At 45.8% G+C, this 25,562-nt stretch overlaps 1 protein-coding gene across 1 annotated transcript in view; it reads right to left on the bottom strand.

Annotated features, from left to right (window-relative positions):
• Nucleotides 1-25,562, bottom strand: part of FNTB (farnesyltransferase, CAAX box, beta) — a 61,566-nt gene that overhangs the window by 14,277 nt on the left and 21,727 nt on the right. The window contains exons 3-8 of the mRNA XM_026486833.4: nucleotides 22,671-22,743; nucleotides 20,325-20,416; nucleotides 12,663-12,809; nucleotides 12,478-12,561; nucleotides 7,717-7,803; nucleotides 1,463-1,592 (exon numbers count right to left, since the gene is read on the bottom strand). Of these exons, the coding sequence (XP_026342618.1) occupies nucleotides 1,463-1,592; nucleotides 7,717-7,803; nucleotides 12,478-12,561; nucleotides 12,663-12,809; nucleotides 20,325-20,416; nucleotides 22,671-22,743 (613 nt within the window). The remainder of the gene's footprint in view (nucleotides 1-1,462; nucleotides 1,593-7,716; nucleotides 7,804-12,477; nucleotides 12,562-12,662; nucleotides 12,810-20,324; nucleotides 20,417-22,670; nucleotides 22,744-25,562) is intronic.

The raw sequence follows: 25,562 nt of genomic DNA on the forward strand, positions 1-25,562 counted from the left end.
ACTAAGGGTTGTTTTTTTCCCCCAGACTAATGGTTTTTAAGTCAGACTAAATAATTTTTTCCAGTGCTTAAGCCCAAGGGTTAATTCTCTTTCCCTTGGCTATATGAATTCATAAAATCCTTCAGACATGGGTCCTAGTTCTCCCAAAGTAAATGGAGGGGAGAGAGTGGTTTGGGTAAGAAGGACACTGACATTTATTGAGCACCTACTATATGCCAGGCTGGTTTATGGATTTTTTTTCTCCTTTAACCTTCTCAGTCCAGAGTGCTAACCTCTCCTTTTTAACCTTCAAAAAATTGTTATCTCTACCTTATAGAGGAGAAAAAAACTGAAGCTAAAACAGACAAATTTCCTACAGTCACATGGTTAGGAAGTGGTAGAGACAGGGCTCAAATCTAGACTATTGCCATTGTAACTGAAGCTTCTGCTAATTATATTCCTTATTTCTGCCTGGGAAATGGGACTTTCATATTTCATGCCTTATTGGTGAGCAGATTTTTAAATGTCTAACAAACTCTAAGTCTAGTGCACAAGGCTGGCCATTTCAGCATGAACCTTCCAGGAAAGTATACTATAGGAGGCTTCCTAAGGGTGAGGACAAAATACTGCTGGTCGTGTATCTACAGAGTTAACAGAAACTTTCTTGCAAGCTCATGATGGGTCTCATGACAGTTCCTATGATGAGAGGCTGACATCTGAACTTGGGGAGAGGAGATGAATGTCAGTAGCAGCTGGTTACTTTGAGGTCATGGTTGGGAGCAAATGCTTCCCAGAAGACGGTGGCAGGGGGTGTGTGTATGTTTGTACACGAGGCCTCTGATAATTTCAGTACAATCTAGTGACCCCTGAAGCTGACTGCTTTCTGAGTTCACTCTCAATACTTGTCAGGAACTTAGAGTCCAGACATACATGCCTGGGCTACCTGCTCAACGCAACCACCGTGCTCTGCGCAGCTCATTTAAATGTGGTTACGAAATGTTCACGCACTGTGGTCAGTAATAAAAGCTCGGCTTCAAAAGGCCTGTGAGCCTTCGTATGATGTTTCCTCTGAGAAGATTCTTTCTAAGACACATGACGACTTCTAAATTTAAGAGACTGAAGCTACAGCCTTGGAAGTATGAGGAAGGCACTCTGGCTCATGCCAACTGTGTGAGGGACTCAAGAAGACTGTGGAGTTGGTCTAACACACCACAGAAAGGGTCAGAACAGGAAGATGGAAAGGCAGGAAGGAAGGAGCCAAGACCGAGAGCAGACGTTCACCCCTCCCACTTTCTTGGAACAGTGCTGAGCGCCCCAACAACTGCACTGAAAAGCTTCATTACAGGACATTTAGTTCACGGGCTCAGGGCAGGAACTCTGTCGGCCCTTCCCACAGCCAAACAGTCCCAAAGCCTGTGAGTCTGAGCAGTCACATCACCGGGGGCCTGGGGCCCGAGACGAAGAGGGGTCAACAGACACTTACCAATAAGCTCTTCAAGTTCAAGGAACGTTCCTTCTTGAGGATGACCAGTGCGGCCAGGCCACAGAACGTGTAGCCGCCATGGGCTTCCATCCCCGGCACCCCACCAATTCCACCTTCCCAATTCTGACACCTAGGAGGAGATTGAGAAGAGCAGGCTGAATGGTCGGTGTCAACCAACGAGCGGCCGGGGGAGTGGGGACGGGGCACAAGTGTGCAACTGTCCTGGATGGCAAAGAATGAGCTTGCTCAGGTCACCACATGAACCATCTCAGCTATGAATGGAAAGATGTCAGCTAATTAACTTATGCAAATGCCTTTCCCTCCAAAAAGGGGGGGGGAGGGGACTCAGAAATGGTCTACTTATGTAACAAACATAGTATCTCAAATCTTTGCTTTTAGGGAAAAAGTTATAAAATCACATGTACAGTATGACAACTGGTATTTAAATGTTGTATCTATTGCTAGTATTTTTCCTCTTTTCTGTATTTTCAAAAAGTTTCTATAATGAACATAAATACCTCTATTACCATCAAAATAGACTTATTTTTAAATGATAACTTCCTATACATTCAAATTAGTAATTTATTATTATCATAATTGTTATTATTTGGGGTTACTATATGTTAATAGTGTATTCTCTAGTCATAAAAACACGCCTAATCTTTGGACCAGCAATATAGGGTCATTTCTAGGAATTAATCCTACAAAATAAGTAAAAATGATTCAAATAGGAGATTACAAGAATGTTTACCATACTCCCATTTGTAACAGTGAAATATTAGAAACAGCTCAGGAGCTCAACAGTAAGGGACTGGTTTTATAAATTATGGCATTTTGTACAACAGAAAACCACTCATTTAAAATGATGCCGTGAAGTATAAAGATGTTCCAAATACATTACATGAAAAAAGTTATAAAGTGACAATGTACTGTATAATTCTTCTGGAATTCTAGACAGATAAACACCAAATGTGTGGTTGGTGGTAGATTACAAGCGGTTTGGATGTTCCCCTTTTTGCTTGCCTATAATAAATGTCTTTTCTGTGAAATAAAGAAGTTTTCTTTTTAGTGTATTTTCCTTTGCAGTGTGGGACTGTCCTTCCAGTGCTCTCCGAGTATGCACACGGCCCGCACGCTGCAGGTGTGTCCGCCTCCAGTCCCAGCTGGAGAACAGGTGCACAGGTGGAGAAGCGCTTACTCCAAAACTTGGCAGAACTTCCGGATGGAAGAGGAAAGCAGCAGTAATACTGCCCGTCTTCCAGGCACCTCTCCCCAGAGGCCTGGCATCTTGGGAACTCACAGGCCTTTTTCAGAGCAGCCCCCGGGCCCAGGGACATCAAGTGCAGACTGCCAAGTCAAAAACGGGCTACTGTTCCCTGCCCAGACTCCTCTCCTCAGCACCTCCGTCTCAGGACCCTGCCACCCCCCAAGCGGCGAGGGCTCCTTCCCTCACGTTTGGCCGCATGGAGCAGAGGAATAGCTCAAGTGTGAAGGGTCTGGCGAGTGAGGCATATGCCGGGGCCCTCGTAGCATTTTTCTTTTTCTTAACTTTCAAAAATATTTTTGAATTAAAAAAACCAGACAGGGTTAAAGAATAAAGAATGAGAAGTAAATCTCTGCCCACCCTAGCCCCCCACCCTCTCAACAGCAGTGCCCTCTCAATTTCTGTGCCTCCGCCTCTCTCTTTCTCTCCACACACACACACACACAAAGTGTGAACGCACATGATTTACATTCCACTTTTCATCCCTTTTTTACGCATGGGAGCAATTTTAATCATTGTAAATTAGTACATTTAGTAAAATTCTTCGGGAGTGTCTTCTAGCTCAACCTAACAGATCGAGCACAAGAGCCCAGTAAAAGGAAAGGAAAAGAACTTCAAAAGGGATAAACCCACAAGGGTAAAGAGCATAGGAGAAGACATGAACACAGACAGGAGATAACAAAATTTCGAAAGCCAGGAAAGGAGAGAGATAAGAAGTAACGGGCCTAACAGATTAGAGAAACCTACACGAGCCCGGGGGCAGGAGGCAACAGAAAGCAGGGAGATGCGCTCCGGGGGAAGGACCAGGAACCAGAGGCACGGGATACCTCGAGAAGTCGCATAGGGTGGACACAAGTTAACTGGCTGCAAATGTAGGTAAGAATCAATGAGACTCCCAGGTACCCAGCAGAACACGGGGGCTTCAGGGGTTTAATCGAGACCATCTAACGCCAGGATATCCAGCACAGCTGAGAGCAGGAGGGACGCGCCACACTGAGCAGGGAATTGCGTGAGAACCTATAATCTGGACGCAAACACCCCCTACCCCATTTCCTCCTAGTATTTCACAAAGCGGGCTGCCAACTTCATACCCCAACCAGGACTCTGGAAGATCCTCCTCCGTGGAAGCAGATACGCCCAAGGGAAAACCCCAGTGGGGTGAAAGGCTGAATGCTGGCACGCTAGCTCTCCACCAGCTTTCCAGCACTTGGCTCCTAACTCCGAACACGGGACATTTCGGCAGTTATCTCACATGAAGGAGAAACTGGAGCAGACACGCAAAAATAACTTGGAGAAATAACACAGGGAGCAGACGGAAACTTTTTTTTTTTTTAAAGATTTTATTCATTTATTTGACAGAGATAGAGACAGCCAGCGAGAGAGGGAACACAAGCAGGGGGAGTGGGAGAGGAAGAAGCAGGCTCCCAGCGGAGGAGCCTGATGTGGGGCTCGATCCCATAATGCCAGGATCACGCCCTGAGCCGAAGGCAGACGCTTAACCGCTGTGCCACCCAGGCGCCCCTGAAGGAAACTTTTTAGATAAAATATTATATGAGATAAAAATACTGCAAGAAGAAAATATGCCTGAAACAAGAACAGGAGAGTATATTTAAAAAGTATTTATTTTATAAATGAGAATAAAATAAGCTCCGGAAAATTTAAAACAGAATTGCAGAAATAAAAACTCAACAGAAGGATTAGAAAATAAAGGTAAGGGAATCTCTCAGAAAGTACAATAAGAAAAATTAAGGGTGAAAAAAAACAGGCAAAATTATTTGAAAAATTAGAAGACCAACCCTACTTAGGGAGGTTGTAAAAGGAGCAAACACAGAAAACAAAGGGAAAGAAATTATCAAAGAAATAATATAACAAAGATTCTTGGAACTAAAGTATATGTAATTGCGGGCTGAATATACCGGCTGAGCGCCAAAAGAGATTAAAAAAAAATCCATATCAGGTTCATCAGCATGAAGTTTCCAAACAGCAAGAATAAAGATTCCAAAAACACTTCTAGGGAGGGGGATATGGCGGGACAGAGAAAAAGAGAAACAAAATACAAGTGTCTGCCTTCAGCTCAGGTCATGATCCCTGGGCCCCGGGATCGAGCCCCCATCAGGCTCCCTGCTCGGGGGGAGTCTGCTTCTCCCTCTCCCTCTGCCTGCCGCTCCCCCTGCTTATGTTCTCTCTCTCTCTCCATCAAATAAATAAAATCTTAAATACACACACACACACACACACACACACACACACGATGGATTGGGAATTCAACAGCACTGGGAGGCAGTGGTTAGCGTAACAGGCTTTGACCACTTAACACTCCTTGTATTTCAGCTCAATATCCAATTCAATACCCACCATTTGACATACAAGGAAATCATAACATGGAGATGTGCCATAACTTGTCCAAAGCTACTAAATGACAAAACTGGGATCCAAACCCAGGTAGTCAGAGTCCCACGTCTAGTAAGTGCCTAACAAACCGACCCTCCTGCAAACACTAGCCACACACTCTGGACAAAATACACAGAAACATTTTTTTCGAGGACTCAGTAGACTGAAAAAAGGCAGGCAGATTTTGGTGGGAATTTAAAAGCTGGAGCAGACGACAGCAGGCAGGCCGTCTCTTCCCTCCGCCACCCTATTTTTTTCTTCCCTGTTTGCCCTGAGGACGGTTGGTTGCGGTCACCCAGTGGGGGCAGCGGCAGGTCAGAGGGGTCGGTGGAAGGCAGCCGAAACAAATAGAAGGCCCACCATTTTTCTGGTAACAAGAACCAGGCTGACAGAAACTGAGAAGAAATACCAAAAAGAGGAGAGCCAGAGAAGGAAAACTCCAAATTCCGTGTTTACACGTCACTGACGTTTCTGCCTGACTCTGGATCACACATGCATCGGGCAAACTGAAATCAGCTTCTGACCCGAGAACTGACCAAACAGCGGAGCCACTGCCCAGTGCACGTGCGACAATCCGCGCTTCGGGTCTAACCAAGATGACTGCTGCTAAAACCAAGCCATCAACACTTGTTAGAGCAATCTAACAGAATCCTGTCCCCACGATATACTATCACCATGTCTACAATACAATCCAAAAATTACACGGCGTATGCAGAATCGGGAGTATGTGACATGCCAACTCCAAGATAGCCAGATGTTGAAATTACCACACAAGAATTTTAAAGCAGATATTGTAACTATATTTTTACCTCAGGGAAATGGAAAAAAATACACTTGTAATGAATAAAAAGATGGCGACGCTTAACTGAGAAAGAGAAAGTGTAATAAAGAACCAAACCCAGGCAGTTAGCTCAAAAGCCTCTAGTCTCAATCTCTAAACTAGACCTACCTTCCCAGTGAGTATTACACACCAGGTCTTCAGTAAATGTTCGTTATTAATACTGTTAGCCTTTCCACAATGACACTGGAAGCCAGAAGATAATGGAGGAATGCTAAAAAAAATCTGAAGGGATACAATTGATGCAGTTTCCAATTTAGAAATCTCTAACCAAATAAAATCTCCATCAAGTGTGAGACTAGAATAACTATACTGCACAATCTTAAAAATTCATCTCCTAAGTGCTCTTGGGTGGGATCTACTGGAGTATGTGCTTCATGAAAATGTGTAAGAAAGCCAAGAAAAAGGAGGGCAGGGGCTTCAACAAAGGAGAGAAGTGAAGTGAATTTCACGCTGAAAGGAAGCTTCTGGATGCCTGCTGTGCAGCAAGCTGAGAGCAATCTGTCCAGACTGAGGCAGGAGGACAGAGGGCTCCAGGAAGGAGAACTCAAAACACACACACACACACACACACACACACACACACACACGAGAACTGATACATTACCTAAAGTGTTTGCATTGAGAGTGATTTTATAGCTCTGGCAGAAAATCTAGGAATAAATTCATGATGTATACATTTTTAAAAAGAGGTAATGATTAATTTGAGGAAAATAAAAATTACATAGGAAAGTAAATATGATCACAGTTTACCATCTGATTTACCTGTAAATTATATTTTCATAGTAATAGGTACCACTTTGGTAAGAATAAAGATGTAAAAAACAAAATAATACAGCTTGGATATTATCCCATAATAGTACATAGGTATCTACTATACCTTTCCTTTTCTTTTTTTTAAATCACGAGATGCTTGAAGTGTCTAGGAAAGTACAGCACATAATACATAGAATGTGCATGTATGCAACACCTAGGTTTAATTGAGTCCAATACACTTCTTTCTTTCATTTTGGAGGAATGAACCCTTACAGGTACAGTGGAAGTCTCCCTGGACATGGGCAGGCATCTTCTGATTTCATTTCCTCTGCTCTCCCTGAGAAGTAACCACCATCCCTGAATTTGGTGCTTATCCTTCCCATGCATGTTTTGAAATCACCACATGTGATTCTTCCCATAAACAATACAGAATTATTGTGCATGTTTTCAAATTTTAAATAAACGTGCTAATCTGCATGTTTCAACGTCCTTTGTTTTAGCTCAGTGTTGTTTCTGAGATCTCTCCATCTGGGTACACGTGGCTCTGGTTCATTCATTTATATTGCAGCGTGACGATACCACGACTCTCTCCACTTTGTGCTTATGCACGTTTAACCCGTTTCTGGGTTTTGCTATCACAGACAAGTCCTACGTGTGTCTCTTCCGTGCATGTGTGTGAGTTTCGGGAGGTGTGCGGTTATTGGGACATTAGCGAGGGCATCTTTAAGGTATTACCAAATTACTCTCCAAGCTGGTTAAATCCATTTAGATGCCCACAAGCACTGTTTGTGCCGGGGGTTGATCCTTGCCAATCTACACAATAATACAACATTGAAGAAAGTTTGGGGAATAAGCCTGTAAAGTATTTTGAAATGCACACTGCTACCAGCCCAATCCATCTCTTGTAATTTTATATTCCCTTCCATTCCTTTTTCATTTCCTTTATTTTCAGAATCTTGACCACCTGCTTCCTAAGAGGCTGGGACAAATCCCGGCATCTCTCACCTTGCTATCCATTCGGCAGTGCCCTCAAAGAGGTCTGGAGTGATGATGTTGGTCAGAGAAGCTACGGAGGCAGCACAGTACGCGCTTCTGGAAGGACAGAAACAGAGGGGATAGCGTTAAGCTTTAAGGAAGAGCTGAACTAAGGTTCATTGAACTCAGGCGGATTGCTCCCTGCCTGGTAAGCTGCAACCACCTCCTGTCCTCACTCTTGGCACTCGGTCAGTCCTCCTGGGTCTCCGACGGAGAGGCTTGACATTCTGTTTGGATAGGGTTGCTCACAGCATGGCTTCAGAAAGAACATGACATTCTAGTCTCCCTACCTCCACATGGTCAAATCTACATCAGAGGAAATAAGAGCCATATCAATTCATGTCCAAAGGGAATTTAGCTCTTCTTTCAAAGACCTATCGTGGTTCCCAAACTTCCACGGTGTCATTCGGCTATTTCTGATACGCTCGTTCATTCGACGTCAGTCATGTTTTAGACCCAGGATTTCTGTTTATAGCATGGACACATTCAAGTGTCTGCAACAGCCACTCCAGAGCAGGGCACTAGACCCTAATGGCTGCTTAGGCCAGACGAGAGGCACAGGAATACAGAGTCCACTCAGATACTTTCCGTAGGCCTTCAGAGGGAGAAAAGAGCTTTGATTTCACACACCCCACCAGGACGTGTACACACATGCGCGTGCACACACACACACACACACACACACACTTTTAAATGAAAAACAAAGAGAACATCTTTTTTTTTTTTCTTAATGTTATCCTACTTGATTTGGAATAATTCTTGCCATTCCATCCTGCCAGCCCTAATTCTTCTCAGGACGCATTTTATTTCAGCTTCTCCCTTTTTTACGGAATGTATCTACAAACCGTGTTTTCTTTCCTTCTACGCCCTTTTCAAATATCCAGCATCTCAGCTCCATTTTACGATGAAGACAAAAACTGTTGGTTCTAATTCTGCTAACAGATCCTTTTTCTAAGGGCTCCTAAGGAATATAAAAGGGAGGAAAGAGAAGGGTCTCGTTTCCATACCGTTCAATACGGACCTAATTACTAAGCCAAACTTAGGAGGTGTTCCGAAGAACTCTCCGCGGAAGCCGCAAGCGTTATTACGCTCCCCCTGCCTTTTGATCAGCTGCTCACGCCGGCCACGGCTCGGCAGAGGCTGAGTGAGCCCAGCGGGCATCAGAAGCGTGCAAGAGTCCTACGTGCCAAACATTATCATCGACCATCAGCTAACTTCAGAGGGCTGATCTCATTTCTTGGAGGTTTTGAGCCTCTCAGAGGGGTTCCACAGTATTTGCTCTTGAACCCTAACGTAACCTCTCAGGTGGAGAGATGGCCGACAATGCAGTTTGCCTCTCACAAAAGGCAGAATGGAGACGTGATGCCAGAAGCCACGAGTCCTAGATCCCACACTGAAGCGGGGAGGGAACAAAACACACCTTCTTCGTGCCGTTTCTTCCTCTCTCCTTCTAGCCGCTCATCACATCTCTCAAATTTGTTCACTACTCTCCATCCTCTCTGCTGTCCCCCAGATCCAAGGCACCCCGATCAAGCTCCTGCCTGGTCTTCCTCCCTCCAGCCCTGAAACCAGACGACTTGTACTAAAACACTGCAACCTATTCGCTGCAACTGGAGAAGTTCTAATAAAACACAGATCGGATCACCTCACTCCCTACTTAAAACTGGCCAGTGGCTTCCCACTGCTCTTCACCTCCCACTTCTTAAGGTTTCAGGACCCCTCAGTCTGGTCCCAGCCTGCACTTCCACCTTCACCTCTGCCCACGAGGCCTTCTATAAATCAGCAACACGAACCTGCTTTCTTGAACACACCCTATGCCCTGTCACCTCCACTTCGGCAAATGCTGGGTCTCCGTCTCCCCCCTCCCCTCACGGAATGCTCCAGGTTCTAGAACCCAGATTAGGCGGTCAGTAACTGCTCCTTTCTTGAGACTGAGAAAGAACGGCGCTTGCTAGGAGTTCACTGCGGTCTGATCACCGGCAGCACACCTGTGCCATGAAGCCCTGAATGAGCTCATCCCGGAAACTATTAGGAATCAGGACAGACGGGAAAGATCAAGAGGCCACTCTGACCCAGAATGAGACCTACTAGCTTCCAGATGCCCAAATGCACTGCCCCCCCTCCCCCGCCAACTTCGGCTTCTCTCCCAGTCAAACCCACTCAACAAGCACTCTGGAGTCCTGGCTGACGCTTTCAGGCAAAGGACAATTAAATACCAAGCAAGAAATGATGGAACGGGGGTACTAGAAACCAGGCAAAGCAAGGAAGCATTTGCATCTCTGATCCTATGGACCGAGCCCGTCACTGGAGGAGCTTAGGTACAGGTGAGATACGGCTGCAGGCTCTTGGGTGGAACAGATCAATTTTCCTGGAGAAGTCTTCTAGCACTTGTCTAGCAGATATAAATAAGAACCCAGAAAAAACTCACGCTGGAACTAATAAGCTAGAGAATAATCATATCTGAACAAGGCATGTGATACAGTGGCAAAGCAATCTGGCTTTGCCTCCTAAGGTCAGGAGTTTTAAAAAACTAAATTTTGAGATGGTGCATATTCAGCTGGACTATCTGTAGAACAGAAAGGAAAATGTAGTGTCTGTGAGGGAGGAAAAAACTTTTAACCTTTACCTTAAGAAGAGTCAACACAATACTGCTTTTCCTCAGTAGTTATACTGGCTTTGTTGGCATTTACGAGGTTAAACACAAGACAACAGGCTCCAAATGGAGTCACTTATGCTAAAGCCCCGTATCACCAAACTGAAACTTAATCATAGTTTCAGCGCTCCAGAAACGAAATCTTAAACCAGTTCATCAGGAAGCACTGGTTGGGTCATCTGCCTGATAGAACCCTGCTGTCCCCTAAAGGAAAGTAACCTCGCAATAACTGACCCACTTTTTGCCTAGTCTAACTTCCTTGTTCCCGGTTCCTTCTGCCCATAAAAGTCTCTCATTTTGTGTAGCTCCTTGGGGCATCTTTCTATCTCCTGGGTTAGATGCAGCCATTTCGAATAGATTTTTGCTCAAACGCTTACATTTTTTAAATATGCCTCAGTTTATGTTTTAACAACAGACACTGGGCTAGTATGATATAATAAAAATATATATTTGGTCTTCTCCCAGATTCCTGGTACAGCGCTCTTAAAACTCTTGGAATTTCCTGAGTGACAGGGGTGACAGGAGAGCCTGGAGAGTCTCTAGTTATTCGGAACAAGCCCTGGTCAAGCACACCTGCGTTATGCTAATGAGGTGACTCCTGGAGGGTGGGCTGCTTGCCAAAGGAACTGACCGCATGATCAGAGGGTTGGAACTTTCAGCCCCGCTCCCCTGAGGAGAGGGGCTACAGGTTGAGTTAACCACCAAAGGCCAACGATTTCATCAATCATGCCTACACAAGAGAACGTCCATAAAAACCCTAAAAGAAGGGATGTGGGGAGCTTCCGGGTTGGTGAATGCATCCATGTGCCTGGCGGGAGGGTGGCATACCCCAACTTCACGCGGACAGAAGTTTCTGCACTCTGGACCCTTCCAGACCTCGCCCTATAGACCTCTTCATCCAGCTGTTCATTTGTATCCTTTATAATATCCTTTGTAATCGACCAGTAACTAAAGCGTCTCCCTGAGTTCTGCGAGCCGTCGTAGCAAACTACTGAACCCAAAGAGAGGTCATGGGAACCTCTGATTTGTAGCCAAGTCAGACGGAAGTGTGGGTAACACGGGGACACACACTTGTGACTGGCATCTGAGTGGGGGTGATCTTGTGGGACTGAGCCCTTAACCTGTGGAATCTAAGCTAAATCTGGTTAGCTGGTGTCAGAATTGTTTAACATGAGGAAAAAAAACCACACGTTTGGTGTTTGGTGTGGGAAGTGTTGTAAGAAACCTTTTTTCCAGTGGAGAACGGATTTTTGGTTTGAATGGACATGTTACACTTTTTTTTTCCTCCCCCTTTACTTTCAAACCAATGGTTAAGCCAGAAAATTAATCAACTTGTAGAGAAGCTAAACATATTTACAGGTAAGGCAGTAAGATGACTTTGCTATAGAAAGCTCGACAAACCATATTTCTCTGACTAAATAATACGAATTTGGTATAAAATCTCAATGATCCACAACCTTTGAGAAATGACTTAGTGAATTCCCCATATGCCTCAGTAATCTCCTGCCAGATGTGTGAGCTGCTTGCTAGGTACATTCGATCATTCTAGAGTGAAATAATAATTTTGAGCCAACTGGTTCTAATCAGTTATTCAAACTCTATTTCCCTGCACTCTACGGGCCCCCAAGGGTTTTTGCACCTCTCAAAGCAATCCTCATACAGGTGATAGACATTCTCACCATTTCATCAAATTCATTCAGAAAATATTTACTAGGTCCCTACTGGGCTTCCTTCCCCGTTCCTATCCCAGAGAGATGAAAGATTATATTACACTCTACTGTTATTATATGTGATGGTATGTCATTTTCTATCAACCAAATAAGTTTTTGACTCTTAAAAGCATTTGATTTTGTTCCTGTCTTACTTATATTTGGACATTTACATAGAAGAAGGCAAGTGACAGTGACACCTGAGGACATCTGTCTCGTGTTTGCCATGATTATGAACTGTGTCCCTGACACATCATTCTACGTGTCATTCTGTGAGACAAAGCAGCAGATTTTCCATGTTGTTCCTTGGGTTTGGCAGATAAGCTCTAGAATCTACTGATGCAGCAGCCTGAGAAAAGCCCCACTCACCTCACATCCACCTCGCCTCCAACGTGCATGAGAAAAGAGCCATCGGGTTGCTTCAACGAGTACAAATACCGAAGAAGCTTCTCTCTGGGAAACAAACAGGCGAGAGGCGGGAGACAGCAATGGTCAGTGCAGTGTCAGCAGGCGGCCGCCCGCTGGGGGTCCCGCACTGCTGGCTTTGGCTGTACCTGTTAATGACGCCATAGGCCTCCTCCGTGCCAATGATGCAGAGCGCGTTGACTGCTGCATACGTGGGTGCGAGATGCGGGTACTGGCCAGGGCCCCCTCCAAAGCCACCTTCTGGACTTTGACACAGCTCCAGGAACCGACACACGCTAGGTACACAGCCAAAGGAAAAACCAAAGTCAGCCAGCATTCATTTCAAAACATCAAATTCCACCGGCGTCCATGACTTTCCCTCAAAAGGGGAAAAAAAACCCTCTCCTCCCAACTACTGAACATATATTGAATATAATTAACCTCTGAGGGGCGCCTGGGTGGCACGGCGGTTAAGCGTCTGCCTTCGGCTCAGGGCGTGATCCCGGCGATCTGGGATCGAGCCCCACATCAGGCTCCTCCGCTATGAGCCTGCTTCTTCCTCTCCCACTCCCCCTGCTTGTGTTCCCTCTCTCGCTGGCTGTCTCTATCTCTGTCAAATAAATAAATAAAATCGTTTAAAAAAAAAAAAAATTAACCTCTGAAAAGGGCCTAACTCTCTACCCTGCTAATTTGAATGCCCTTCTTTCCGAGTTTTGCATTTAAGGACCCGCCTAGCTGTGAAGCAAGGAGCAGAAGGCCAGGCAGAGACCAACAGCTTTTCACAGAATTGGGAGTAAGTCTCATGCCTCTTGACCAAATTTTTCCCATATTTTCCCCTCGGTTCATCACGCCGCATCTGTGGACCCAGCCCCTTCTTGCCTCTGAGGTCCCTAAACTGAATTTTGCCTAAATTTTGATGGTGCCCAACCTCTGTCCACACTGACCACCCTGGTCTGGAGCCGCCACCTAGGCCCACCCAGGATATTTAAAGAGATACCTTCTTATTCCCATTGCCACCTAAGCCGCAGGGCTTCTGACTTTTATTCCTACCACCACCAAGAAAGAAGCTTCTAATGGAGTCTGCCTCCATGGTTAGAACAAAAGAGAAGTGGACTTCTATCGCGCTCCCCTCAATTGTGGCGAACGTCAGCACTGCTGACTCACATCACACAGATTCACCTGGGCCTGTAGGCTTTTGGAGAATTTTACACACTCATCCACAGAGGCTACAGCTCCGCAACTGAGAGAACTGTTTACTGAGGGTTTGCCTCCAAGCATGGCATCAGGTGGCCCAGAAATTACATTCTTGTCTAAGGTCAAACCAAGGGAGCCCCATGTGTCCAAGGTCCTCTGAAGTTCACCAGGAAGAGGTGCCCCAGGAAAGTCCTGGTTATTGAGCTCTTTCCCCACAACTCAGCCGGGATCACAGGCTTCCTATTCGGACAAGCTTCCATTGAAGAGAACAAGCTGCAAATCTCTGCCCTAGTGCTAAGAGCCTTCTTCCCCTGGACTCTTTGATCTCCCTCTTTCTTATCTACCGCTGCCAGAGAGACCACATAGAGTCTGGCTCGTCTCCTCTAGGGCACAAGCTTATTATGGCTTTTCCACATCCTATCTGATGACTTTTGATTTCAGACCTTCCATTATCTCACAGGCGCAGCAATAGAAAACGCTGCTGACTCGCTGCTGGAGCTCTGAAGTCTTCACAGGTTAAAAAAAAAAAAAAAATTACTTCTACCTGCACCTCTGATTTTACTGCGGGAACCACGAGGATTGAAGTGGAAGTTGATCATCAGAGAAGGAAGACAGTACTGTGGCGTATCCGTAATATCAATTGATTTTCACTGAGAAAATGAGCTTGTTCCTAACATATTTTCCAAACCTTCATCAATTCATATCCTATTTCCGGGAGACAAATACCTAATAAATTCATGTCCTGACAAAGTCTGGCTGCACTGGCATACAAAGAGTTTTCTGTATCACAAAAACAAAAGGTTTTAGTTGATATAAAACTTAACAGCACATTAAAAAAAAATGAAAAGAAAAAGAGTCACCTAGTTATCCATTCTCCTTCCCAGCTCCCAAGATAGAATCGTGCCAAATCCAACACCCCTGACCCTGTAGCCTAGTGTCTGGTGAGCTGGGATCTGAATGTACCAGACACCTTGAAACCATCCCTCCATGCCAACCTCCCTCAGCTGACATACAGCATCTGACTGGCCATGGGGCTATGCTGGGGGGCAGGGCTGGGCTTTGCTGGACTCTGAGACGCTTCCATATTACAGAACATTCTGCTCCAGAGGCCTTCCGACTCACACCTTAAGGAACTGGCAAACTGACCATGAAGCTACCAGCCGTCAACTAGCAGAGTTCTTAGCAACTCTGAAAACCAAAATGTGAATGAGACTTCTATCTATAGTAAGGGGGAGGAAAAACTTATCTTAGAGACCAGAAATTCATCAACTAGTTAAAAAAAAAAAAAATCACAAGCAGGAAACACGGTGCAAATACCAAGAGTGGCAGACTTTGTGAAAGAGCAAGTTTGCATGCATCACTCATTTAGTCATATGACTAAAAGGGCTAGGAGACCTGTTTTCCTTCAAGTCAGCAAGGTGTTTCATTCTAGCTAACGTGACAATGACCAACAAAGTGGGAAACTATCTTTAAGATTAGGGACTTTCAAACCCAAAATGTGTGTATCACAATCATTGGAGAGCGAGTAGAGAAAACAGAGATGCAGGCTTGTTGAAGGAGAAACAAGACTGGGCCTCCATATTTTTACCAACTTCCCAGATGACGTTAATACAAAGTTTGAGAACGACAAGTCTTAGCTGAGCAATTAGAATCCCGTGGGGGATGATTTTTAAAGACCCAATGCCCAGGCCACACCTATAACAATGAAATCAGAATCACTGAGGATGGGACCCAAGTGGCCATACTTTTTAACATTCCCATGTGGCTCCAATGTACAGCCAAGTATCAGTGTCTCTCAAACTTGAGTGCACACGGAAATCCCCTGAGAAGCTCGCTGGAATGCAGCTCTGACTCAGAAGAGCGAGATGGGTTTGAGTCTGCCCTTTCAGCAAACTCCAGGTGACAGCAATGCCACTGGTCTGGGGAGCCACATTTTGGGTAGCAGTGTGGGAGATCTGTGCTGTCCAATAGGCAGCGACTAGCCACATGAGGCTATTTAAATTTTACACTGAATTATTTAAATTAAGTTAAATTAATTTAAACTTTAACTCCTCGGTCACACAAGCCACACTGCACCTGTTCAATAGCTACATGTCCCCAGTGGCTCCCACAAAATAGAGAACATTTCCATTACTGTGAATATCGAACATCCACGCTCTATCATTCAACTATTAAAAAGTATGTGAGACCTGTAAGGAGATCAAGTTCAAAGCAAGAGTATCAACCTCGTAAGGGGTTTACTCCGACTTTGAGGTGAGATAGTTGAAGACTGACCTAAAGTGGCTGATTCTGGGCACCACTGTCACCAACTTGGAAGAAGGGCTCTAAAGCATGTACAGTGAACAATTCCAAAGGAGCAGAGAATTAAAGTCCAGAAGAATATAAAACAAATCAGAAGCACATAAGAATAAAACAAATGAAAGCACGGACAAGTTAACAGCTAATATACTTAGGGACGCCAGGAGTGGGGGTGAGTTAAAGCATAGTAATATACGATGGGAAAGGACTGGGAACATAGGAGAAAAAGGACCAGAGGTCAGGGCCCGTGAGTTGTGAACACAAATGAGAACACTTGTTAGGAGCATCATAAACACAGTGCTGGGGGCACCTGGGTGGCTCCGTCCATTAAGCATCTGCCTTTGGCTCAGGTCCTGATCTCAGGGTCCTGGGATGGAGCCCAGCGTCAGGCTCCTTGCTCAGTAGGGAGCCTACTTCTCTCTCACCTCCCCCCCCTCCACCCTGCTCGTGCTCTCTCTCAAATAAATAAATAAAATCTTAATTAATTAATTAATTAAACACAGTGGTCACAACTGTATCTGGCTCAAGCCTCCATTTTTCAACTCAAAGGAGGTTTTCAACTCCAAGGTACCATACAACTTGAGCTGAGTGCGAGGGAGAGGAAAAGCCCTTCCCGGCAGAGGCCAGCAGTGAACGGGTGAAAGGCAGGTGGGCTCTGCACCGATCCCAGGAGCCCAGTGTGGCCTGCAGAGTCTGACACGTTGTTTGACTCCACCAAGAGCGGCCATCCTCTGGACGCTGCTCTTCTGGAACTATGGTCAAGGCTGAAGTCGGTCATTTTAGAGCAGGGCTTCTCCACCTTGGCACTACTGACATTTTGGACTGCGTAGCTGTTCGCTGTGGGAACTGTCCTATGGAGGATATGTGGCAGCACCCCTGACCTTGACCCACTAGCCCCCAGAGGCGCCTGGCCCAAAAATGCCCAGAACACAAAGGACGAGATGAGGTATCTTCATAGAAAGGTAAGGAAACAGACAAATTGTATTTAAAAATTAAAAGGAAAAATATTTAAAGAGCTATTAAGAGGATCAGCTACTAATAACCTTTTGAAAGGGAAACAGTAGAACACTGACACATGAAAATTTAAATTTAGTATTTGGAAAAAACTTTATAAGTGGAGAAGTCCTAAAACAATTAGGTTAGAGACAATTTTTAGCTCTTACAGGAGCTAACAACCTAACTTTAACAGTACAGTGGTCTCCCTGTGGTTTCACTTTGTGTGTTACATTCAAGTAGTTTTCAATAACAAAGCATGGGATTCTCATTAAAGGGTGCTTCCTTCCGGGCTGCAATATCACCAACAAATGTACTTAGTCCGGTTCCAAGATATTCATGTATTTCAGGTAAACATGTGCAAATGTGTAGACAGTCTCTCCAGAGTGGCAAGCTAAACTACCTATGAATATACTGTTCTTGAAAGGTCTGAGACCAGCAGTAAAAACCTGGCCTTGCTGGCCTCAGCTGGCAGTCACAGTAGCTGAAAAAGTGATTTTGTCCACTAGAGGGAACTCAGCCTACCATACTGTTCCCTAAACAAACAGAAGCACAACACTGAATAAAACAGGAAAGAGAAACGTGTGTGTGTGTGTGTGTGTGTGTGTGTGTGTGTGTGTGTGAGAGAGAGAGAGAGAGAGACAGAGACAGAGACAGAGACAGAGAGACAGAGACCTATACTAGGTGGTGGAGAGAGAGAGAGAGAGAGAGAGACACCTATACTAGGTGGTGGAGTGGGGAAGGAAAAGGGCAGGAAAATAATAATACTCCAGACCTAACCTCTGCACCTCAATACCTGTATGAAGAGGGGAATAGAAACATGACCATGTTTTCAAAGCGTTTCTTTTCTCTGTGCAAAATAAACAAAAAGGCAATATCCGATATCAGATTGTCTTTTAAAAAACCCCCATATTTTAAGTCAGTAAGATTTCTCCGTATCTTACTAAAAATAGTTTATTCCCTTATTTGTCAAAGCTGCTAAGCTTGTTGATAACAGATATTATTTGCACCTAGAATTAACTGTCTGCTAGGCACAAAACAAAATTCACTATTGGGAAGTTCAAGGAATTCTTTAAAAGTTTGTTAAATCAATATCCAGAAGAACCACAAGTAAAGACTTGAAGGCAGCTGGGAAGCAGAAAGTCTCATCACTATCGCGTGGTGTTTGAAATTAGAACAAACCAGCTTTTTAGATTTAAAGCATTCTTTTAACTACAAAACAATAAAGTAAATAACATTTTAAAACATGCAAATAACCCCCCATCCAGAAATAACTACTACCAGGTGTGTACACGTTTTGGTTTTCTCTAGGCATGTAACCAGCTATATTTTTCACCTTCAGAAGTTGAATCTTTTTAACCACCTTTTTTCACTTAAATCATGAACATCTTTCTACATAAATGTATGCATTTTTTAAAGATTTTATTTAGTTATTCGAGAGAGAGAGAGCATGAGCAGGGGGAGCGGCAGAGGGAGAGGGAGAAGCAGACAGCCCCCGGAGCAGGGAGTCCGCATGCATCTGTATAAACACATATGCACTTCATATGTATACATTCTTATTAAAGTATAACTGATGTGTTCCATTTAGTTTCAGGTGTACAACACAGTGATTCGGTATTTGTATATATTGCAAAATGATCACAGCAAGTCTAGATAACATCTGTTACCTTCAGGTTTTAAATGGCTGCCCAGTATTTCACTGTCTGCACTGCACCGTATTTTACTTAAGCTTCAAATACACTTTAACACATCCCTACTGTGGATTTTGGGGTTGTGTCCAGTTGTTCACTGTGAAAAGCCCTTTAAAGGGGTCCTCTCCTCCTATCTGACGTTACCACGAACGCCGCTCTGACACTTCCTGAGCAAAGCCTTACCTATACAACACCAAGTCTACGACCTAGAGCAAACCCAAAATCAATGCTGACCCAAGTGTGACCCAAGGTCTTCCTCTTCAGGAACCACGTCTTCCTCCCGGGCACACCTGTTCTTCTCTGCCCCTGAATCCTCTATTTCTCTTTCTCTTCTCTCATGTGCGACTGTCCCGTTGTCCTGCTGTACATCCTGATTGTGTATGTGTGGGGGAGAAACTTCCCAAACACTCCACAACCCCCAACTGGTATTTCAAAAACACATGGGCCTTTGACAATTAAATTCCTGTTATTGCAGAAACTGGGTCCAATTCTACTTCCACAGCTAGAAGCAACTAGGCTTTCGGCAGCACCATGATGAGGACAATGCGTATCTTTCCTCTCCCTCAGAGAGCAGCGAACACATCACAAGGGTTAATTGCCTAATTCTTTATTATCTTCCCCATCCACAGTCATCACAAGACACCCTGCCCAGGAAGGCAAGAATGAGGGGTTATTGTTAAGACAGAATGAATGAGACAATGTGTGGTTCTGTTCTTCTGACCTGACAGTGTGACCCAGGCAGGGGCACTGGGACCAGGGCGGGGCCAGGCTAGCCTGCACGCATCCTCACACAGCCAGCGCTGCGTGCTGCGAGAACGTGAACCCAGCTCTTGGGCCTTCCCTCCTGGACTCCTCAACCTCAGAAGCGCCAGGGGAGCAGAGGAACTCCAGGTGCTGCCAAGGGAATGTGCTCTCTCTCTCCCTGAGAACAGGGGCATCGGATCCAATCCCTGGCTGCCCTTTCCTACCCCAGGTATCCCTAAGACTGCAGTGATGATAAGTTTCTGCTTTAAAATATAAATCGTGATGCGCTTCTAAGGATGACGTGCCACAGTCGTTCCCAGAACACATCTGCACCGGCAGTTTGGGGAGAATCTTAGTTGCTTAGATCTCTACTCATAAATCCGAAGCTTAAGAGAACTGTGGGTCGAGGCACTTGCACACCGAGGCTGTAAGACATCTAGTACCATCAAGAGCTACACCGCCCCCCAGGCACTGGTGAGGGGACATGTCTATGGAGGTGTTTAGGGAAGGCAAAGGCATTTTTGTTCGTTGGGTTGGCACATGCTTCCCCACAGACGCTATTCGAATTCACACTGTACTTTCTGGCAAAATCAGAATTGATGATGAAGAATTTTCTCAAAGACCAGAGCAAGAGCCAAAAGAAAAGGCCACAGAAAAAACCAGAATCCTTCTCTTGGGAGTTCAAAGTCTTGTTCTACCCACGAGCTCACAACAGGCTTCTAAAGCGGAGGAGTTTCAGGAAGTTCCTGGGGTCAAGGGGAGGGCAAGGGTATCTTTGTAGCACGATGTGCTTTTCATTCAAAATCAATAAAATAGAAACAAAACAAAAAGAACCCCCAACTCAAAACGGACTTTCCAAGAACAGCCCAGATTCCCTGAAGCCAGACTCACTCTGTGGCCACCATCTGGGGGATGGGTTCGTCTAGTAGTTCCAAGCTGTGCAGGATCCAATAGCAGAGCCACGGGCGGCTGGCGTCCAGACACTGTGAAAGGCACAGGGGAGAAAACACACCCCTTATTCAGAATCATTCCACCAGGCCGCTGACAAGGCACCATCTGTCTCACCCCGGCAGCCTGGAAAGGAGGAGGAAGGCACCCTCTGAACAATTAGTGAACGAAGGACGCTTGCTTTGTGGCCCCAGTCAGCAGCTGAAGTGACCGTATATGCAGAAAGGACACTGGGACAAAGAAGTTTACCTTGAGCCCACCAGGTCCTCCCCGGAGAGGCGCCTAAGGAAGGCTCAGCAGAGCAGCAGCCACATGCTAGGAAGCTAAGTGATGCTGTTTCCTCCGCGTAGACCCAAGGAGCTCTAGGCTCTCAGACAGCGATTTCCCGGATTAACTCATTCCTTGATTCAACGAATATTTAGTACTTCCTGTGTGTGCCAAGCACTGTATTAGATACGGGGCGGGGGCACAATAATGAATAAAACTTAGTTCCTACTCTTGAGATGCTTGGGATATAGAACGTGTGTTTCTCGGTAGAGGAAGAGGCCTCTAGACAGATGCATGTAAGCACGAGTTACCTTACGGCTTTCTGGAACAAGATCGCACATGACACGCGTGCACGTACCTGAATGACCACGTGCGCTGCAATGGGCAGGAGCTGAGTCCAGAGGGAGTGCATGCAGAGCCTGATTCTGCCTCAGGGGCTGGGATAGGCTTCCCAAGGTGAAGTGTGAGCCGCCTGGGATCCCAATTCAACCCATCAACATGGATAGAGCGCTCAAGGCAGGCAGGCAGGTAGCCTTACTGCTCCAGTTTTCCAGATTAAAAGTATATAACTGAGGTCCACAGGGATTAACTTTTTCCAGATGACAAAGACCATCAAATGTCAGAGCTGAGACAAGAAGCCAGGATTTTAGACTCCCACTCCAGTGCTCTTTCCATTGGCCCCAGCAACCCTCTTCATAAATGCACTGACCGTCCCCAGCTGTGGCTAGGCCGCCACCTGGAGAGAAGGGGTTTGGATCCCACCTGCCTGGGATGGAGTCCAGCTCCTCCTCTTATAGCTCTGTGCTTCTGAGAAAATGATTTAATCCTGCGACAGCGGCTTCCTTACCTGTAAACAATACTGACCTACGTCCTGTACCGGGTGAGATAAGCAGGTGAGATAAGGCATGGTAAGCGTTCGGCACTCATTCAACTGTTAGCTGGTACGGTATTAACTGTACCGGGGCTCGCTGCACCCTAACCAGTGAGGACCTGTGTCAAGGATTGGAAACTCTGAACCCAAGGCCAAGTCTAGTCCACAGGCATGTTTTGCTTGTTCCCTGTAGTGTTTTGTTTTTTAATTAGAATTAGTTGCAACATTTAGGCATTGGGAGATTCACACAGAAATCTGAATTTCTGGCTTAACTTGGGGTGGGGGGGGAGAGAGAGAGAGAGAGAGAGAGAGCGAGAGATCTGGCCAGCCTGGGTCTGCATTCCTGGAAATCAGCACCTGGCAGGAACAGAGGGAAAGCACGGGGCCTTGGGTGTGCCTCAGTCTCCCTCCCACCTGCCCACTTCTCTTATATATGCTACCTGCTTGGGTCTACAGGCGTTTCAGCTGGCCAATCCCTGCTGTAAATAATCAAATGTAGACTCCCAAATAAAAAGCAAATTCAAAGCACAGCTGCTTTGAATAAGGTGAAGCAGGAAGACTGGAGCCCTCCTGTTCACATTCATCCCCTGCCTGCCACCTTCCCAACACCCTTCCCCCTCCTCTACCACCACTGCCCTCCCCTGAGGCCCCTCTGTGGAACCCCAGGACTCTGAGGAATGTGATTTAAAATGCACCTTAAGTGTGGGCATTTTTACATATTCAACTGTGGAAGTCCTCACTGGGATTTATATACTGATCCTTTGGCCGGCATAGGAATTAGATCCATCCGCTTACAGGGCAAAGGATTAGGGATGGACAGTAACTGCCTTTTCCCCAGCTGACAAGCGGTGGCCAGAAGAAAGCACGTGAACCCCTCACCACTATCTAATGGTGCAAGAAAGTCCCACTCCATCTAGGGTGCTCTGTCCCTCCGAGAGGAGGACACCACAAGAGACCTGGTTCTGCCCTTTCAGAACGGGGAGTCCCGGCTCTGGGGGTCCAGGCTCCTGCGTACCTGGCTCCTGCCACACCCACGGGTTCACGGAGTGACTGGGCAGCAGGTCAGGCCCACAAGTGTTTCACATTCCAACAGAAAAAAGGACTAGACGTCTGCCTGACCATCCATTTGAGCCCCTGGGCAGTGTGCTTACCTCATAGGCGTCTGTCAGCTGTCGAAGCCCTCTTTTCAGATAATGGAAGTGCTTCTCCCTCTGCAAAATCAGCCTGGAAAGACAAAGAGCTTGAAAACCTAGTCTTATGCTTCTCTTCCACCCCACTAGAGAACACACGTGTGCACGTGCACACACTCTCAGCTGCCGGACATCCCCCCCCATGGTCAACAAGTGGATAACCAGCATCTTCTTTAGCTCCCAAGGGCAGCTAAACCAGACAGAAGAGGCCAGCACCTGAATGTCCCTAAAGTGTCTGAAAATGTGCTGGCTGACGCTTTGGGTGAGTTCCTCTCCTTTGTGGTAGGTAACTTTGGCTCAGCAAAAAGCCACAATGAACACATGTGGCCAGGCAATGACAAACCATCCAGAAAGCTTCTCCGGGGTCTAACTGTGAACAGACACCTTGCAGCTCCCCGTCCTGTGAGCAATTCCAACCTGAGCCTTACCACTTCCCTGACTTGGTCAGCGTCTGTCATTCCAGTCATTTCTTCTGGGCTCACTTCTCCCAGGCGGGTCGTTTGTACCCTGCCTGCTCCTCAGTTGTGTGTCTACGACTCCCTCCCTGAAATTCCACCTCCTCCGTGCTGACCCACTGCGCTGGCCGGAGGACCCTATTTGTATTCTGAGCCAGCTGGTCTCCTTGGCGCTGATGTCAGCAATTCTGGCTGGAAGATGGAATGTGCCGCCCATGCCCATGGCCACCTGCACGGGCAAGGCCAAGGCCAGGGCTACACTTCTTGCTCCATCTCACAGCAGAGGCCTGTGTGATTGTGGGAGGAAGGAAAAAAGAACAGAATGGCCAGACAGTCCCTGTGCTTACTAATTCCACAAATTAAAAAAGAACCATTCTCTTCTGGGTGATCAGTTCAAAAACGATTTCTCTGTATCGTGCCCAGAGTAAGAGCATTCATGTGTCTTGACCTCAAAGAGTCTCCCAGTTCACTACTGGAAATGAGTTAAAGACACAAGTGGCTACAACCAGAGAAAAAAAAAGGGTAGGTTTCATAAAGGAAACACAGATAAAATACTATCAAGGCTCTAAAGGGAAGGGGTGAGGGCATCTCATAAAGAAAGGAAGGATCAGGAAAGGCTGTGTGGAAGAGGTGGAATCCGAGGTGGGAAGCCCCGGTAGAGGGAGAGATGTTCACAAGTAGGGATGGTGAGGAGGGGAGGAGACGGTAGCCAGAAGGAGCAGAAACAAAAAGGTTCAGACTAGCTGCTATCCAAAAGAACTTTCCGCGATGATGCAAGTGGATCTGTGCTGTCCAGTAGGCAGACACCAGCCACGTGTGGTTAGTGGGCATTTGAAATGTGCCCGTGTGACCGAGGAACTGAATTTCAAATTTTATTTAATTTGAATTGATTTCAGTTTAAGTAGCTGCAGGAGACACACGGCTACTGTCTTGTGCAGTGCAGGCACAGAGCGTGCAAGAGGGGTGGGGGACCTGGCCTGAATACTAGGAATGAAAGAAGAGTCCTCAAAAAGGCAACTGAAGCCCTTTTACAGAGGTTTGGGATGCCAGCTGAGGAATTTTTGCACGGGCAAGGCCAAGGCCAGGGCTACAGACCCTGAAGGTTTGGGTTTTTTTCCACTTAAACTGTGTTTTTAAATTTTTTTTTTATTGAAGTAAAGTTGACACACGATGTTAACATTAGTTTCAACCTAGTGATTCAACAAGGGTATGCATTAAGCTATGCTCACTACAAGTGTAGCTACCATCTATCACCATACAATACCACTGACGATATTTCCTATGCTGTGACTTACTCATTCCAGAACGAGAAGCCTGAATCTTCCACTTCCCTTCACCCATTCTGCCTTCCCTCCACCCCTCCCCTCTGCAACCACCAGTTTGTTCTGTGTATTTATGGATCTGTTTCTGCTTTTTGTTTGTTCATTTGTTTTTTAGATTCCACATATAACTGAAATCATATAGTATTTGTCTTTCTCTGTTATTTCACTTAGCATAATACTCTCTAGGTCCATCCACGTGGCTGCAAATGGCAAGAGCTCATTCTTTTTTATGGCTAGGTAATATTCCATTGTATATATACACCACATCTTCTTTATCCATTTATCTATTGATGGACACTTAGCCGGCTTCCATATCTTCCATATAAATAATGCCGCAGTAAACACAGGGGTGCACATATCTTTTTGAATTTGTGTTTTTGTTTTCTTTGGGGAGATATCCAGTAGTGGAATTACTGAATCATACGGTACTTCTATTTGTAATCTTCTGAGGCACCTCCATACTGTTTTCCACAGCGGCTACGACAGTTTGCATTCCCAACAGTGCACAAGGGTTCCTTTTCCCCCACATCCTCACCGACACTTGTTATTTCTTGTCTTTTTGACTCTAGCCATTCTGATGGGTGGAAGGTGAAATTCTGAAGGTTCTGAGCTGAGAAAAGCAATGACCAAAACTATGCTTGAGAAAGATTATCTGCAGCAGCGGGTACTCAGTATGTGTTTACAAACTGGGCCAAGTGAGACCACGAAGTGTGGAGAGAGGCGAGGTGGGAAGACGGGGTAAGGCGGTGCTCAGTGTCAACCAGGGAGGAAGTACTTAGAGTACTTAGGGCTCAAATTAGCACAATGACCCACGGGCAGGTGGGCTGTATGGCACGGGAAGTGTATTTGGGTGACGACGTCGGTTGCACTGTTGGAAACACACAGAAGACTCAGGAGAGCGCTCCAAGTGACACAGACAGACTGGGAGTCATTTATCTGCACGCAGGTGACAGATGAAGCTGCAGGAGTAGAGGACAAAGCCAAGAGAAGGGCCTGAATGCTGAACTGGGGAAGACCCATCCTTAAGGGCTTAGAGGACAAGGAGCCAGAGGAGAGAATTAAAGAATGTCGTGTAG

This window comes from Ursus arctos, unplaced genomic scaffold (assembly GCF_023065955.2).
Source record: "Ursus arctos isolate Adak ecotype North America unplaced genomic scaffold, UrsArc2.0 scaffold_25, whole genome shotgun sequence".
In the NCBI taxonomy this organism is placed as follows: domain Eukaryota; kingdom Metazoa; phylum Chordata; class Mammalia; order Carnivora; family Ursidae; genus Ursus; species Ursus arctos.